This window comes from Gymnodraco acuticeps, unplaced genomic scaffold (assembly GCF_902827175.1).
Source record: "Gymnodraco acuticeps unplaced genomic scaffold, fGymAcu1.1, whole genome shotgun sequence".
Lineage (NCBI taxonomy): Eukaryota > Metazoa > Chordata > Actinopteri > Perciformes > Bathydraconidae > Gymnodraco > Gymnodraco acuticeps.
The window spans coordinates 3,348,591-3,364,614 of record NW_022990023.1 but is presented as its reverse complement, the minus strand read 5'-3'; the positions used below and the strand labels follow the sequence as shown (position 1 = coordinate 3,364,614).

The following is a 16,024-nucleotide window of genomic DNA, read 5'->3' as shown; positions in this document are numbered from 1 at the left end:
CTCCAGATTATCATTGTATTACTGCACTGGTCAATGATGATGCACCTCTGCGTCTGAATACCCAACCTCAAACTAACTTCCCCACAGTAGGTAACCATTACACAAAAAATAAAGACTAAAAAGTTTAAAAACATATATCTAAAACATAAAATACACTTTGTAACAGCGGTGCTCATGTTGTTTTAGTGTTAATGTTGACTATATCCTGGTTGGTTTGAATTAAAATTAGTCAAATGAACAATATATTTGTGTTGCTCCTGTGAAGTCAGGAAGGGTCTGGGGGTTGTCAGAGGTTTCTAGAAGGGTCAGCACAGGTGCTAACGTTATATGAGGAACAGCAGCCCCCCACAGACTCATATGTCACACCAGAGGAGCGAAACTCGAAGAAGAAACTGTGAGAAGAGCGTGAGGGAGACTAGTTTAAAAATGACGGAAACCAAGAGGTAAGTGAGTTATGGCTATTTTATTGGAGCTTATGTCCCTTGTTTGAGACAACATGTCTAAATGTACATTGTCCACCTCCATAAAAGTCTTAACTGTAGAAGTCACGCGCTCATGAACAGTACCGCCTGTTGCTCGGTAATTAAACTCCTCGACATTTGAAGGACGCTAGCCACAGTCTGTTTCATACTTCAACTCCCTGCTAACATATTTGCCTTAGTTCGAGTTATCACCAGCTTCAGGCAACTTTTTTGCAACAGTTAAACTCATTTGAATCCGTGCATGCAGTCACTCCTCTCCTCATACTGTAGCAAATGTCTAAGATTAGAAAGCAATAGACGATCTTTGTTAGGCTACTTTTACAATTGGTATTGGTATTAGCATGTGGTGCTTATAAATGAATTGTTATTACGAAAGAGTTACTTTTCAATACTTATGTTGTATTCAATACCTCTTTGGTTTGTCTTTACAGAGCTGGTATGGAGACCAAGGGAAAAGCCATGACCTTCCAGTCTCAAAAGGAGATGTTTGAGAAGATGGAGGAGTCTTTTAAAATCTGTGCCTGTTGTGAGAAGAAGCCAAATCAACTTTCAAACCCACCGAGCATGAAGCGCTGTGCCAGGTAATCACCAATCAAACCTTTGCAGCCAAAATATCCCTCCATCAAAGTGGGTCATTTTGTGATCTCTAATCTTGTGCTTTTTCCCCATCTTTGCACAGATGTCTCTTTGTTTACTACTGCTGTAAAGACTGTCAAAAGAATGACTGGCCCAAACACAAGAAATTCTGCTCACAGCTGTGTCTGGCTTCCATTGACCGAGTTGTGGAATGGCTTTTATTCAAAGGTAAAACATCAATGGAAGAGAGTCCACCCACATTTTTATTTTTATTTTATTTGTTTATGGCAGTTATTTTAAAAACATGTACACTTTACAAAACATGTACACTTATACTGTTTTAATTTGTATTTTTATAGCGCATGGTGGAAAGGAGCAGGGAGAAGAACATTTTACCTGCCCCTTCTTGAAAAAAAAGTTTAACATTCTTTCAGTCACAGTTGCTTACAAATACTGAAACATAAAACCAGAACACAATCAAAAGTCAACTTCATACTTTCTAATTACGCTTTTTTTAATACATTTTCTTAAACAATGGTAAAATACAATTGGATAAGCCAAGTCTTCCCCCAGGAAAGGAATAAAGGAAGGTGAAAGTAAGGATTAAAGCCACATCTCATGAACTCCTGTTTTTACTACTAAACATATTTCTTATTTGTTCCTATCAGGAGACCTTCCGTTCCCTACAGAGAAATGGTCAAAGCCCCAGTCAGAGATTAAAGGCTGGGATGACTGGCTTGCGATGCAGGGGGATCTCACGCCTCGCCTCGATCCCATCTTAAAAGGAGCAAACATGAAAGACTTGTGGACCAACGCCGGCAGGCCTCCCCCTGTCGATGAGGTCCTGAAGGATTCTCTGTGGAGGGTCTGCAGTGAGCTGTTCTCCAGGCCGCTGACCATCGCCTGGGGCATGAGGCTGTTCGGTCTGAACCCTATTTCCAAACCTCTCACCATTCACCTGGTGGGAGCGGGCCAAAGCGAGACCATGGGAGCCAGACTGACGGACTACGACGAGCTGAACAACATGTTCCCCGGACACCAGGGCATAGAGATAGTCATGGTGGGACCAGAGGTGGTGGACGGGCCCATCGTGAGGCCTCCTCTCAGGGCGTTCGGTCCCAGGCAGAGGGTCTTCATCAGCGCCTACAAGGGCCTCTACCACCAGTTCTGGGAGGAGCTGGTGGAGAAAGAGGAAGCAGCCAAGCCAGACCTGGTGGTTGGATTTCATCCTGGTAAAAAAACATGCTATCACACAAAAAGATATAATACAAAAGCCACTTCATGTATAGCTAATAACCATATGAGGAGGTTCTTGTTCATATTAAACTGTTTTACACTTTTTGTGTCAAGGATTTGATGCCAGTCAGGCACTGGAACAAGGTTGGCTCCCGACTCTTCTGCTCCTCAGGGATTATGAGATTCCTTCACTTTTCACTGCTCTCAAGTGAGTGTTACATAGCAGCCACCACACATATAGAGGAATACCAAATTGCAGCCGATTAAAGTAACTTAGTAGATTTACTAAAGGACAGTGCTTCCGTTACATTTAGTGTACCTTACTAATTACCTGTGTTGTTCTTTTCTTTTCACTATATCTATAAAGCGTCTTTGAGCACCTGTAAAAGCGCTAACAAAATAAATCTATTATTATTAATTACGATCACAGTTGAGATTTGACATAAACAATATTCATCAAAATTAGGGACATAAAAGGAAGCATTGTTATACATTCAAATAAGTAGTCAAAACCAAGTCAAACAATATAACATTATTACCTTTTTTAGCATGTGTTTTCTACTTTTTAACTTAATCACCTCAATCGATCCCAATACTGCTGATTTATGACACCTAAATACAAAAAAAGTTGCATATTTAACTCCAGTTACAGTTTTTACCATTAGATACCCTAACCATCTATAAATGAATGCAAACACAAGTACATTGAGACTGTAATCTGATAGAAATAAATAACTTGGTGAACTGTATATTATTTTTTAACATCTCATTTATGTTATATGTTAGTAATTCTCTGTAATTAATTGTACATATTTTTTTCTCTGGCACGTTATCAGAGTTCAATTCAGGTCCCCATTTAAATTCACAGAGAACAGTTTATAAACGTGCACATTGTAATGGATGCATATTATTTGCATTACGGGGTTGTATGTTAAAAGTGCATGAAAGTATGCAAATATACTTAATGCCTGGTGGATGCTCCATTATCCATGTAAATGTATCCATGGTGTGTTTAAGTGTAACGGCTGCTGATGCTTCCTGTCCCCCCGCCCTCCCCCCCCCCTGCCATAGTGAGACGGAGATGACCTACTCCCTGCAGATCCTGCTGGAGTTGGAGATGCATTTGAAGGGAAGTGGAGCTTGCCCCTTCGCGTCGCTGAAACCAGAAGTGGTGGGCTCATCTCCCAACAAACCTCCCGTCTTCTGCAACTCCCACTACTTCTGTTTCCAGGGTCTGCTGGAGACCGCCGAGTTCGAGGAGCCATAGGAGGCCTGAAGGTGCTCACCCACTGTCGTCAAAACTGGACCCCTGATGTCTTTCGGACTGTGAAGCATTGTTTCTATATGCCATTTCCCCCCCTTGTAATAAGGTTTACAAATAGTGTGTAAATACATTATTGTTCGTAGTTAATTTCCATTTCATAGCTCTGAGTGTTTGCCATGACATTTGCATTCACTATCTCAGATTCCTCGCATCCCTATTGTGAGATTTGAATATACTGTCCCTTGCTGATTTAAATATACTGGCCCAGAACTATTGTTAACTGTGAGGGAATTAAACATTGTGGCAACTGTCAAATGTCTGCTTATATTAAGTTACAATAAAACATTTAAAATGATTAAATATGGAGGAGACTGCATTGTCTCCTCTGGTTAAACACCGCTTTGCTTCTTTGTTTTATAGGCATCATTTCAAATCCATGTTCATAAAGAAATCAACAAGAAATACTAAGGGCTTTTTAAGCATGGGATCACTTTTATCCGTCAATTACCTAAAAAAGTATGCAAAACAATATTTCAAAGAAAATATGTATACACAAGCAGATCAGTGTTTTATCTCCGTCCCAAAAAATATGTCCTAGTGACAAAACCAGATCACAGAAATAGGGAAACCATTTTTTTATCAAAGCGTAACTTTGTTCCCATTTTGGTTTTTCTGACTCTTATCGGTTCGTAGCTGCCAGATCCAAGGAAACACGGGTATGTTCATTCATGTGTAATTTCACTTTCAAAGACATAATGCAACACTTGCAAAACATAATTGGCAGGGCCATACAATTAAAGGGGATTATTAAAACAGACATCCAAAAATGAGACTACCTTAACGGCCCGTCCACACTACAGCTTCGACAGCTTCAAAAACGGTTTCCAACGCGTCTGCCCATTCACTTTGAATGGGGTGACGTCACTTTTCGCCGAACTGCATTGTGGGAAGCAGAGCGGAGCTTTCCTGGCGTTTCAGGCTGCAAAAGTTGAGCAATGTTCAACTTTTGAAGCTTCTGAAGCTTTCGGTGGAAGCGTCAGCCAATCAAATCATATGCCAGTACAAGCTCTAGCCAATCAAACCGCTGCTTGTGTGTCAGGGGCGGGAGATTATTACATTATTATTATTACATGTCACTTGTTAGACGCTTTTATCCAAAGCGACTTACATACTCAATACTGTGGGCAATCCCCACAGGAGCAATTTGGGGTGAAGTGTCTTGCCCAGGGACACAACGACATGCTGTCTGCAGTGGGGTTTGAACCGAGCTTGTTGGTCGAGCTTCAGACAAGCCCAGCTCCAAGCTTTTTTTGAAGCTGTAGTGTGGACTAAGGGCAGACAAAGCTTATAAATCTTTCATAGGCTAGAAATTATCGCGTATACACAATGTAATGCTATGGGAAGATGTTGTATTCATCATACATTCTTTTTGCCGTTATAGGTCATATCGGGGTTAGGAATCTCACCACTATGTGCGTTTAAAGCCACAGATACCAAGCAGGGTGAAAACGAGGTCGATTGAAAACAAAATAAGATTGACGTAGGTAAAAAATGCAACCATGAACTGTATGGCCCAGATACAGTAGCTGGGGGGGCAGTCACTGGGCCGAGGGTTATTCCTGAACATAAAAATAGGCCACACAATAGCAGCAAAAATATAAAGCACAACTGAAATCACCAGGAATATAAACACAAATCTGTCCAGGTTAAAGGGCAAACACGTCTTCAGTTTCTTCAGGATGTTGGTGGCTATGATTAGAGGGAGGATGGGGAAAGGAATGATGTAGACGATAACACATATGATCAGCGCCGGCTTGTCTCTGAAACCGGTCAGTGAGACAAAAATCATGCAGCTCACAAACGCCTCCAAAACCTTGAAGAATCCAGGCAGAGCGGCCAGGTAGCTCCCTTTCTTCTTGTCACAGATTTTGTCTTTCACCACTTCAAGTGTGTACACAACGCCAGCCAAGATTGCGAACAAACAGATTATCAGGCTGTAAAAGCACTTCAGGCAGGCGTAGAAGTTGACAAATGTGATGGCGACAGACACGGTCATGAGGGTGGAGGACATGGCCATGCCTGTGGCGAAGTCAGGCCAGTCCATGCACAACAGATTGAGTATGATGTCCAGCTTGAACATCTCAATAATGGTGATGATGAGGGTCATGATGGGGCAGAAGGCCCAGGTGAACATAGCATAGTTCCAGTATGAGTGGGTACCTTTTCCTCTGAAGGCAGACAGTAGAAAGGTGACAAGAGACAGAAGGATCTGAGCCATGTGAAGTCCGCCTCGACCGGATAACAGAGTTGAAGGAGTGAACACAGCCTTGGACAGCGTTTCCTTAATACTATTTATTATTCCCATCTTTTCAAAGGTGTTGAAGAGCAGTTGGAATACCTTTCTTATGAATATCCTCGTGGACAGCTGCTAGAAACTGGCTGAGGTGTGGTTTCAGTTTTGTTACTGCCTTCCACCTCCACTTTCAAGGCTTTAACTGCTTTTCTGTTTTGCATATTTTTCATTTATTGTGTGAAGAGATAAATGTCCACTGAAGCAGATATGAAATAACCTAGAATGAGAGTCCTGGTTTTGCCTAGGACGTGGAACACAGGTTACAGCAAAAGCAGATCTACAGCTCCTTGACAATTTTAGTGACCTATGTGTGCCAAATGCTTCCTGCTATCAAATGCCATTTTCCAAATACATAAATATACTATCCGTGCTTAATTTTCAAAGTGTTCCTCTTTCTATAAAAACTAAGCTACCCAAGATCACCCAAAGAATAATTTTCAATGTACACTATAAGGCAATAGTACTATATTTGATGCAGTGTTATAGTTTATTGATGCACAAACTTTTATGGCACATTGAGGATTATCGTTTTTATTGTTGCAGCTCTAGTAAATGGATCATAGTCCTAAAGATACAGTTAAAGCAGTCATTTATAGCTCCACTAGCTGTGTATCAAGACTGGTTTGTATGATTGTTGCCTCAAGAGGTAAGCAAAACGAATACATTCATGCTATACAGTTTATAAAGTTATTAAATCAACACATAATTACACAAGTAGTGTAAAACGTATATATATATTTTTTAATATGTGATTTGTTTGGGGATTCCACCAGATTCAGAGACAGTTTCATCCCACAGGCAATAAGACTGTTAAACACCTGAACTGTTGAAACAACATCCATAACATTCATCTGCTACTAAGTAATTATGTATCTATTCTATTTATCTTATATCATTCCAATAGCTTGCATATAGACTCTTATTTAGCTATATTAACTTTTTTAAACTATCTTTCTTTTTGTATTTACTTTTTAATATTTAGGCACTATATGTGTCTGTTTATCTGTATTATTGTGATGTACTGTTGGAGAAGCCTGTGACCTAAGATTTTCATCGACATAACTACTCTGTAGCTATGTTGTATGACAAATAAAGACCTTGAACCAACAAAATAAAAATGACGTTTCTGCACGGACATACTTATGTGTGACACTGCTATAAACTAACCGTTGAATATGTTCCCGTTTTCCTTTTTTTCTACACCAAATGTGATTTATACTCGTTTAAAAACATTATAATTGTTGGTAGACGAACTGTTGTCTTTCTCTTGACATCCGGCGCTGGTTTCCGGGGAAGGTAAACAGAAAGCACAAAGAGGAAGTTGTTGTCAAGCGTCTGTAGCATTAGCTCTGCCAGCATCAAACACACAGAAACATGTCTTTACTTTTCTCATTTTAGAGCCGTAGACATTCAAAAACAACTCTGGAGGAAGCCGTCGCCTTGCTGGAGCTATACTTAGTTGTAATGATAATTTCATTTTCCTGGGCTATTTATTTTATATTTGTGTCGAAGCCATTGTTTGGGAAAAACTAGCTAGCGTTAGCAATGAGTCGATGACACAGACTGCACTGCACCACAAGAGTTTGAGTGAACACCAGCTTCTTGCACTGGGGAGAAAGTGAAGAGGGAACATGGATTTCTCTAAGTTCCTGGATGATGAATTTGATGTGAAAGACTGGGTGAACGGAGCCTTCAAGGTGGTGCAGAAGGACGCTCCGGGGAAGGCAGACACACACGCAGCCACTCTGGTGATGAAACTGCAGCTCTTCATCCAGGAAGTGAACAATGCCATTGAGGGTAAGAGCTTACAGTAAAGTGTCATGACGTTTTGCTTTAACGCCACGTTCACAGTTTTGTTTTAGATGCACCAAGTGGGAGGTTAATCACTCCGTTTCCGGTTTCTGGTGTAGAGCTAGCCTAATCTTATGCTGCCTGTCTTAAAACAGATCTACGCCTATTACTAGATACAAGATGCAAAGGTTTTATTGACAGCCGGCCAAGCTACAGGGTAGAAATGGCAATGAAAATCTTATGAACCGAGCTCCTTCAACTATGCAACATATATCATAAAATGTCAAAATACAAATAAAAAATTGTGCAAGAAGTCTATAAATCTACTGAATTGCATTACTCCTTAGTTATTGAATGCATTGCAAGTTGATCCCTATTTGTGTCACTCAGGGTAGACTTTAAAAATTATAAACATCAATTATGATGCATTACATCACAACACGCTTCCAACACGACTGTAAAGATGAAAAAACACCTCTCGAAAACAGTTGTATAATTACTTATTTGTAATGCTATTCTATGTCGGTATTACATTTTCTGCTCGGATTCATTTATTGGGACTTTGCTCCATGCAATATACATGATAGGCCAGAGTCACTGAAATAGTGAGTTGTTTTCCTTCCTTAACAATCATTTGATGTTGTTGTAGAAACCCAATTCCCAGTTTTAGTTTTCTTGTATTTACTAACTGATCCTCTGCTGTTTGTCTGTGTGCAGAGAGCAGTAACCAGGCGCTCCAGAACATGCCCAGAGTGCTGCGGGACGTGGAGGCTCTGAAACAGGAGGCCTCTTTCCTCAAGGAGCAAATGGTTCTGGTCAAGGAGGACATCAGGAAGTTTGAGCAAGACACTGTGCAGTCTATGCAGGTGTGTGTGTTTACATCACTATGTCATTACTGCATATGGATGTAAAATAATAATAATACAAATCTTTATCTGGTGTCATGTTATTGAAACAAAACGGCTGCTCAAAGCTTGACAGTTGCAGTATGTTGAGGGTGGATGAGGATATTCCTTAGATATGACTTTCACATTGTGTGATTCCTACTCCTCAGGTCCTGGTGGAGATCGATCAAGTGAAGGGCCGCATGCAGCTGGCAGCTGAAGCTCTGCAGGAGGCCGACAAATGGAGCACACTGAGTGCAGACATCGAGGAGACCTTCAAAACACAGGTACACACGAAAGACAACGCCACAGGACTTCTCGTTATATTTTTGTCTGGCTTGCTGCTCTGTGATCATGAGACATTGCTGCTCATCCTGACAACCATATCATTGTCCATTAAATTACAGTTTTGGAATGGGATATTATTTTACAATGAACGTCTGTTAAACATTGATTTAAATTAGAATCTTTGCAATTTAGGTTTTAACATAAAAGGAAATGTCCTTAAAGCAAAACTAGAAACATAAATATAGAATAGAAGCAAATAAGAATATAAATGTGAAAAAAAGCATGTGAAATGTATAAAAACATTTTAAATGAAAGACTTGTTGCTTTTTAGAAGTGGTTTTGTTTTTGAAGAATAGTTACAATTCATTGTAGTGGACAGGAAGCCCATGCATTTGTAAATTGACCTCTAACATAATCAAGCAATTTTCCAGGCACTTGATTTGAACTGATTTGATTTCGGTCAAGAGGAATTAAAGATAATTTTACTGACGGTTTAATTTGTGTCTTTTATAATAGAATATTAAGGTATTGTTTTGTGTACGTTCACTCAATTATGTTCTCTTCCTTTTCCAGGACATGGCAGTCATTTCCTCCAAGCTGACCAGCATGCAGAACAGTCTGGCCATGTTGGTGGATACTCCGGACTACTCTGAGAAGTGTGTCCACCTGGAGGCTCTGAAGAACAGACTGGAAGCTCTGGCCAGCCCTCAGATAGTAGCAACCTTTAACTCCATGTCTCTAGGTAAGACCCAGTGAAACCAGTATTTCTAAGATGTATTCCATCGTTCAGTTCCTGTAGTTCATTTAAGTTTCATTCTGTGTTTTCTTTCTGCAGACCAAGCCAAGCTGTTTGTTAAAGTCTTCACAGAGATAGATAGGATGCCACAGCTCCTTGCCTACTACTACAAGTGTCACAAGGTCAGTGTTACAGGCCTCTCCATAACCTTAAGAATTATCTTAAGAAAAATCATATTCTCTGATGTATTCCCTGTGTTTACATGTTTGTTGTGGCTTCTCCAGGGTCAGCTGGTGAGCATGTGGCAGGATCTCTCTCAGAGCGAGCTCAGTCTGAATCAGCAGCTGTCTGAATTCTACGACACCTTGCTCTCCTCGTGGCACTCTCAACTACAGTGGAGCAGCCAGGTCAGTCACCCTGCAGTACCAGAAGCATTGGTTGACTTCCTACAGTGTTAACATAGTACGGTGTCAGAAATAATCAAGGGAAAAGGACAAAATTGCTCACATATTTTAGATATTTGCCCTAAAACACAGTAAAGTAAGCTACAAAAACATGTATTGTTGTGTAGGAAAATCTATTCAAATTTCAAACACCGCAAAAATCATCCGAAAATGCCTTTTTTATTTTCTACCCTATTCACTATTTGACAGGGCTGGGTAGTGATCGGTAAGAATAAGTGCAACACCAAATAAAATATTTATATAGCGTGATAACGGCAATTGTTGCAGTCTAAATTTTTCTTTTTCTTTTTTCTGAACTTTTGAAAGAACATCCATAACATTCATCTGTTTGCAATTTACTAATTATTTATCTAATATATCATATTCCAATTACTTGTATATAGACTCTTCTTGCACTATTTCTATTTCGTTTCTATTTTATTTGTATTTACTTGCACTATTTTATCTGTTTTATTGTGTTGCACTGTTGGAGGAGTCTGTGACCTAAGACTTTCATTGACATAACTACACTGTATCTATCTACAAATGACAATAAAAGCCTTGAACCTCGAACCTCTATAAACACTGTCCCTCAGAATGCTCTTTTAATTCTGTTCACGTTATACTGTAACTCCTCAGGTTTTTAAGAACCCGTACGAGGTGGTGACGGTACTGCTGATCCAGACTCTGGGGGCCATGGTGCCCTCCATCCCCGTGTGCCTGAGCTCGGCTCTGGAGCGGTCGGCCCAGGAGCAGCGCCTCGACACGCTGCTGGAGCTCCATCACACCACCTCTACCTTCGGACACAGCCTGGAGGCCGCCATGCTGTCACACCTGGGTCTGTACATTATAACAGACATGACTGTAGATAGTTCAGATGTAGATGGAGTTGTGTCCTTATGTTCTGTCTGTGTTTCCTCCCCAGGTGAGAATAATCTGCTGAAGGTGACTGAGCTGGTGTGCTCGCTGTATGACCCCTACAAGCCTTATCAGCTACAGTACGGCGACCTGGAGGAAGCCCACCTGCTCATCCAGATCAGTGCTGTACCTCTGGTTAGATATACATTACATTAAATAAAACCTTTTTCCAACTGTTTTTTATCTGATTTACTTCATATTTCAATGTATTTCTCTGTTTGGGCCACTTCTTGTTTCACTGTCCATGTTCTCTCCTCTCTTTAGGAGCATGGGGAGGTTATTGATTGTGTGGAAGAGTTGAGCCACTCTGTAGGGAAGTTGTTTGGCCTGGCCGGCGCTGCTGTGGACCGCTGCGTCAAACTGACAGACGGACTGGCTGTGTGCGGCCTCCTCAAAGCCCTCAAAGCTCTCTTCACCAAGTAAATATCCCACACTTATAAACCATCTACTAAAAATAATTTGCCTTATAAGTTGTAGATGTAGACCTTATTGTAGTTGATTTTTCTAACATTGTGCTTGATCTAGGTATATGTCGGACTTCTCCACAACCCTGCAGTCGATCAGGAAGAAGTGTAAACTGGAGGAAACGCCGAGTTCTTCTGTTTTCCAGGAGGACTGGACAGCTTTTCAGAACTCTGTCAGGTAATTTCCTCTTATACATTTGAGACGATTAGGAAACAGGTTTTTGTATTACTAATGGCGCTTTTCCACTGTAGCACGGTTTAAGCGTGCCGTGCCACACCCGGCCGGCTTTTTTTTGTTTTTCCACTAGGGGTAGTTCCGGCCCAGGGCTAATTTTTCACCTTTTTTCTGGCCCTCCAAAATCGAGGTTCTTACCGGGCTGAATATGCTAAACTAGTGACGTCAACACTCTCGACTGCTGAATGGTCAGAGAGAATCGCTGGCAAGGGGGCTACAACTACAACAAGATGAACATATTTGACCGTGATTTAATTGTAATACACGTTTCAAAATGATGCCGAAGTAACAACATACTGATACCGGTTAGTAAAAACCATGAATTAATGCTTTGACAAGTCTGCAGACAGACGGCAGGCGAAAAACCTTTTAAGCTTGCTGAACAGCCGATTGCCCCGCCTACACTGCGTTACTATAGTTACTACCCCAGTACTAAACTGTAATGGAAACACAGCATAAAGTGAGCCTGGCCTACCAAGGCCTAGCCGTGCTAGGTCCTGCAGTGGAAAAGCGCATAAGTTAACTTGAAAGACCCCTCACATCGATGGAAAGACCTTGAGGGTGGTTATTAAAATCCATAATAATTGTATGTCTGAGACACTCTGCTGAAGAGAGGAACTGTCTTGCCTTCCTTGCTTAACATGCTGCCTCCAGTTGGCAGAAAAGGTATTAATGGATGAACGGTATATGTTGTGTTTTGCAGGATTATTGCCACTTGTGGAGAACTGCTAAGACAATGTGGAGCCTTTGAGCAGCAGCTGTCAAACAGGTAAGAGTGCTTGAATGTCATAATGTTGTGGTTGTTTCACCCTAGAGCATTCCTCTCTGGATGTGAGTCATGTAAGGCACAATGTCAGATTTTTCGAATTACATTAATTATCTTAATACAATCGATGCTTCCCACAGGATCCTGGGCTCGGCAGGTAAATATTTGTCGGACTCGTACAGCCCACGCAGCCTGGCAGGCCTCCAGGAGGCCAGCTCCACAGACAGGAGGAGCACCACCAAGAACCCCTGGCAGGAGTACAACTACCTTCAGAGGGGAAACATTGCCGAATACAACAGCCTGATGGAAGTTCTCTTCTCCCTAAAGGTATGGAGTGTGTCATGTGGTGCATGGTTAATGTTGACGATTTCCTATGAAAAGAGCTGACAAAGGTTCAAGGCTCTTTATTTAGTCATACGAACATAGCTACATTGTAGTTATGCCGATTAAATTCTTAGGTCACAGGCTTCTCCAACAGTGCAACACAATAACACAGATAAACAGAAACATATTTAAAAAATGAAATAATGCAATAAGAGTCTATATGCAAGTTATTGGAATGATATATTAGATAAATAGATAAATAATTACTAAGTAGCAGATGAATGTTATATTAATTATTCAAAATTAGCTGTTGCATTTTATCTAGTGATTTATAAAAGCTTTTTATCACATATTCTTCCCCTTGTGTTGCAGGAGAAGGGCACAGGTAACTCCAGCCTGTTAGTCGAGCCCAGAGCAGCTCTGATCAGACTCAACCAGCAGGCCAACCAGCTGGCCTTCGACTCCGTCTTCCTGCAAATCAAACACCAGCTCTGCCTCGTCTCCAAGATGGAGGTGATTAAGTGTCAAGTTACTACATGATTAGATTTGAAATACTGATTTGAGTGCATTGCAGAGAGCTTTCGGACTGTGTGCGTCTGAGTGTTGGGGCGTGCTATGTCTATTTTAATCCAACCTCACACTGTTTGATTCTTCCCCCGGTGTTTGTGTTCAGAGACAAGAGGAATCTGGGTTTGGAGAGAGCTACACAGAGGACCTGCCGACTTTCAGCCTGTCCCCGCAGGAGTACATTACAAACGTTAGTCCAGCTTGGTTTAACATACAACATGACATTGAATTAAATGTGCAGTGCTGATCAATAAATATAAAGCAGGACCTGCCTTGTAACATGTAATAAAACTGATTTCAAATGATGATGTTGTATCAAACTATATGTCTGTCTTTCCCTCCAGATTGGTCAGTACCTGATGTCTCTGCCTCTCCACTTGGAGCCATTTGTGACTCAAGAGGACCCGGCACTAGAGATGGCGTTGCATGCTGGGAAGCTGCCTTTCCCTCCAGAGCAAGGTGTCTGTATAACAACCCTCATCCTCTTTTCAATCTAACACTCCACATGATATTTATTTTTCTCCCTGCTCCCTTTCCTCCAATTACTGCAGCCTTCTTTCTTTCCGGTATTTACCTTGAGCTTGAAACGGCTTCTTGTTTATTTTAATAATTTTTTTTCTGTTGTCCTCAATATTGAAAGTGAGTAAGAGTCATTTAACACAATGAACTAATTGTCAAATTATAAAATATATATAGATTCAGATAGAAGAAGTATAGAAGTCAATCCTCTTTGAGAACAAGATGATGTCAAAAACAAACTAAGTACTAAATAACACACCAATCTGCCATGATAATGTTTTTACCTTTTCTATTTCACATAATGTTGACATTTATCCTGTATCTTCAGTATCTATATCTCCCTGCCAACCTAATTTAAACTCCCTATCTGCCTAAAATAGTATCTACCTCATACCACTTCTGTTTACACCTTTTAAAGCCTCACCTGTTTTCTGTCTCAGGCGACGATCTTCCCGAGCTGGACAACACTGCAGATTACTGGCTGGGCTCCATCGCCCGGGCAACCATGCAGACCTACTGTGACTCCATCCTGCTCATCCCCCAGCTGGGCCCCCATTCCACTAAACAGCTGGCCACAGATATCGGTACACTAACCAGAACGAGGGACAGACGAATATAGTTAGCAAGTCTTGTTACGAAAATGAGTTAGCATTTTAGCACATCTGTTTCTCTTGTCTCGTGCAGAAATAAGGTCTGTGTTTCAAACAGGCGTAAGATATTTTATTGTTTTAAGACATAAAATACGCCAGTACATACACATACTTATAAATATCAGAAGCTATGTGGTTTAAACAGGTGATATATGTGACTACTCAACGTCATCACACTGAACACATGTCCACCTTTAGCTATGTTGGGTTGATGTGAGTTATGCTACCTGGGTGTACTGTTTTTATAGCCTTAATGTAGCTTTTAACTTGAGTTGATTGAATTTCACCCAAAAAAAAGTGGTTTTAATTTGTGGAGATTATCCTGCTGATCATTAAAGTGTGTTTAAGTGTATTTTCTGCCAAAATCCAATGAACAATCTCATTGGCTTTTTATTTGTGAGAGCCAGTGCAATGCTAGCTTCAAGTCCGGTCTATAAAAATACATAATTCCTGCACCACTCTAAGGGTCCCAGGAAAAAATGTCATATATTGATGACTGCCGTTCCCCGCTCCACAGACTATCTGAGCAACGTGATGGACGCTCTGGGCCTGCAGCCGTCCCGCGGCCTGCAGCACATCGTCACCTTGCTGAGGGCCAAGCCAGAAGACTTCAGACAGACCGCCAAACTGCTGCCCCGCCGGCTGGCCTCCACCATCGCTGCTGTCCGGCACATCGACTACTAACAGCAGGAAGAGAATAAAGGACTGTAGGTAAAAGTGCCTCTGAGAGCAGCACTCGGGATGTTGGATAAGTGAAGAAGAATGTGATATCAATGGTTGGTTTACTTGTTACAGTCCCTTTAATCTCAAATGTAGAGCCGCAGCATTTTAAGACGAGATAAATAGGAATGGCATTTATGAGAATGTTTAAAGATTGAAATTAGGGTGGTTCAGACTTTTTTATACTGATTTGTTTTGTGTGACTTTGAATGACCAACTTCAAGTCAAGTCTCTTGACTCAACGTATTTAATTTCTGCATTATTTAAAGTTGCATCTTATGAGCTAACATTATATACATCAGGGGATGTTTGACAGCATTTGAAATCTATATGACTGATATATTTGTTGTTGATCAAGACCAATATAATTGATCTATTATATTAAATTAAGGTAATATCTCTGATATGAGCTGTATTGTTTTCTGTAAACTCCGCAGTTTACTTCCAAAGTTAAGGTGAAGGTGAGCTTTTTTTCTCCATATTTTTCCATGCAGTATCATAATAATTTGTACATAAAACATTGACACTAAATAGAGCCTATTGTGTTACTTTTTCAATCAGTGTTCTTCCGCTATATGAAATAGGGACTGGGGTGGATTTGTAATGTAATAAATCCAGTTTATAATGTATGGCCTTATCTGCTAAAGCTAAATCCTTATTTTGGGTATCAATTGGTTAAACTGTATGTGTTATTTATTTCTCACAAGTTCCGCATGTCGCCTTCTTTGTTCTTTAAAGATGTTAAATGTATTTTCACCTTCAAGTCGTGAAACGTCTGTCTGTGAAAGTGAACTGTCGGGGAACATAT

General features: G+C 40.7%; 3 protein-coding genes across 4 annotated transcripts; 2 read left to right on the top strand and 1 right to left on the bottom strand.

Annotated features, from left to right (window-relative positions):
* The first annotated feature begins 296 nt into the window (after window positions 1-296).
* LOC117544956 (putative protein MSS51 homolog, mitochondrial) lies at window positions 297-3,956 on the top strand. 2 transcript variants are annotated; one of them, XM_034214505.1, is made up of 6 exons: window positions 297-447; window positions 914-1,063; window positions 1,162-1,286; window positions 1,727-2,290; window positions 2,409-2,502; window positions 3,366-3,956. In XM_034214505.1, exons 2-6 carry the CDS (start codon window positions 921-923, stop codon window positions 3,559-3,561), a joined length of 1,122 nt encoding a protein of 373 aa, XP_034070396.1. In that variant the 5' UTR covers window positions 297-447; window positions 914-920; the 3' UTR covers window positions 3,562-3,956. The 2 variants fall into 2 exon arrangements, with proteins under 2 accessions (XP_034070396.1, XP_034070395.1); XM_034214504.1 differs by having other exon boundaries at window positions 298-443.
* Window positions 3,957-4,861: 905 nt separating this feature from the next.
* On the bottom strand, window positions 4,862-5,923 carry LOC117544845 (myeloid-associated differentiation marker-like protein 2). Its single transcript, XM_034214319.1, has one exon. The coding sequence runs from the start codon at window positions 5,921-5,923 to the stop codon at window positions 5,027-5,029; it is 897 nt and encodes a 298-aa protein (XP_034070210.1). The 3' UTR covers window positions 4,862-5,026.
* Window positions 5,924-7,077: 1,154 nt separating this feature from the next.
* cog7 (component of oligomeric golgi complex 7) lies at window positions 7,078-15,747 on the top strand. Its single transcript, XM_034214439.1, has 17 exons — window positions 7,078-7,708; window positions 8,420-8,568; window positions 8,757-8,873; window positions 9,448-9,616; window positions 9,710-9,792; window positions 9,895-10,017; window positions 10,693-10,891; window positions 10,979-11,106; window positions 11,236-11,390; window positions 11,497-11,613; window positions 12,374-12,439; window positions 12,577-12,763; window positions 13,133-13,273; window positions 13,434-13,517; window positions 13,672-13,786; window positions 14,287-14,430; window positions 15,014-15,747. The coding sequence occupies exons 1-17, from the start codon at window positions 7,543-7,545 to the stop codon at window positions 15,178-15,180; spliced, it is 2,310 nt and encodes a 769-aa protein (XP_034070330.1). The 5' UTR covers window positions 7,078-7,542; the 3' UTR covers window positions 15,181-15,747.
* Window positions 15,748-16,024: the final 277 nt, after the last annotated feature.

Excerpts from the sequence above, each read along its gene's own strand:
- LOC117544956 (XM_034214504.1), top strand. The coding sequence starts at position 328 with ATGAGGAACAGCAGCCCCCCACAGACTCATATGTCACACCAGAGGAGC. Across the intron at positions 1,287-1,726 it reads GGAATGGCTTTTATTCAAAG|GAGACCTTCCGTTCCCTACA; the intron begins GTAAAACATCAA and ends TGTTCCTATCAG. Across the intron at positions 2,291-2,408 it reads GGTGGTTGGATTTCATCCTG|GATTTGATGCCAGTCAGGCA; the intron begins GTAAAAAAACAT and ends TTTTGTGTCAAG.
- LOC117544845 (XM_034214319.1), bottom strand. The coding sequence starts at position 5,923 with ATGGGAATAATAAATAGTATTAAGGAAACGCTGTCCAAGGCTGTGTTC.
- cog7 (XM_034214439.1), top strand. The coding sequence starts at position 7,543 with ATGGATTTCTCTAAGTTCCTGGATGATGAATTTGATGTGAAAGACTGG. Across the intron at positions 7,709-8,419 it reads AGTGAACAATGCCATTGAGG|AGAGCAGTAACCAGGCGCTC; the intron begins GTAAGAGCTTAC and ends GTCTGTGTGCAG. Across the intron at positions 11,614-12,373 it reads GCTTTTCAGAACTCTGTCAG|GATTATTGCCACTTGTGGAG; the intron begins GTAATTTCCTCT and ends TGTGTTTTGCAG.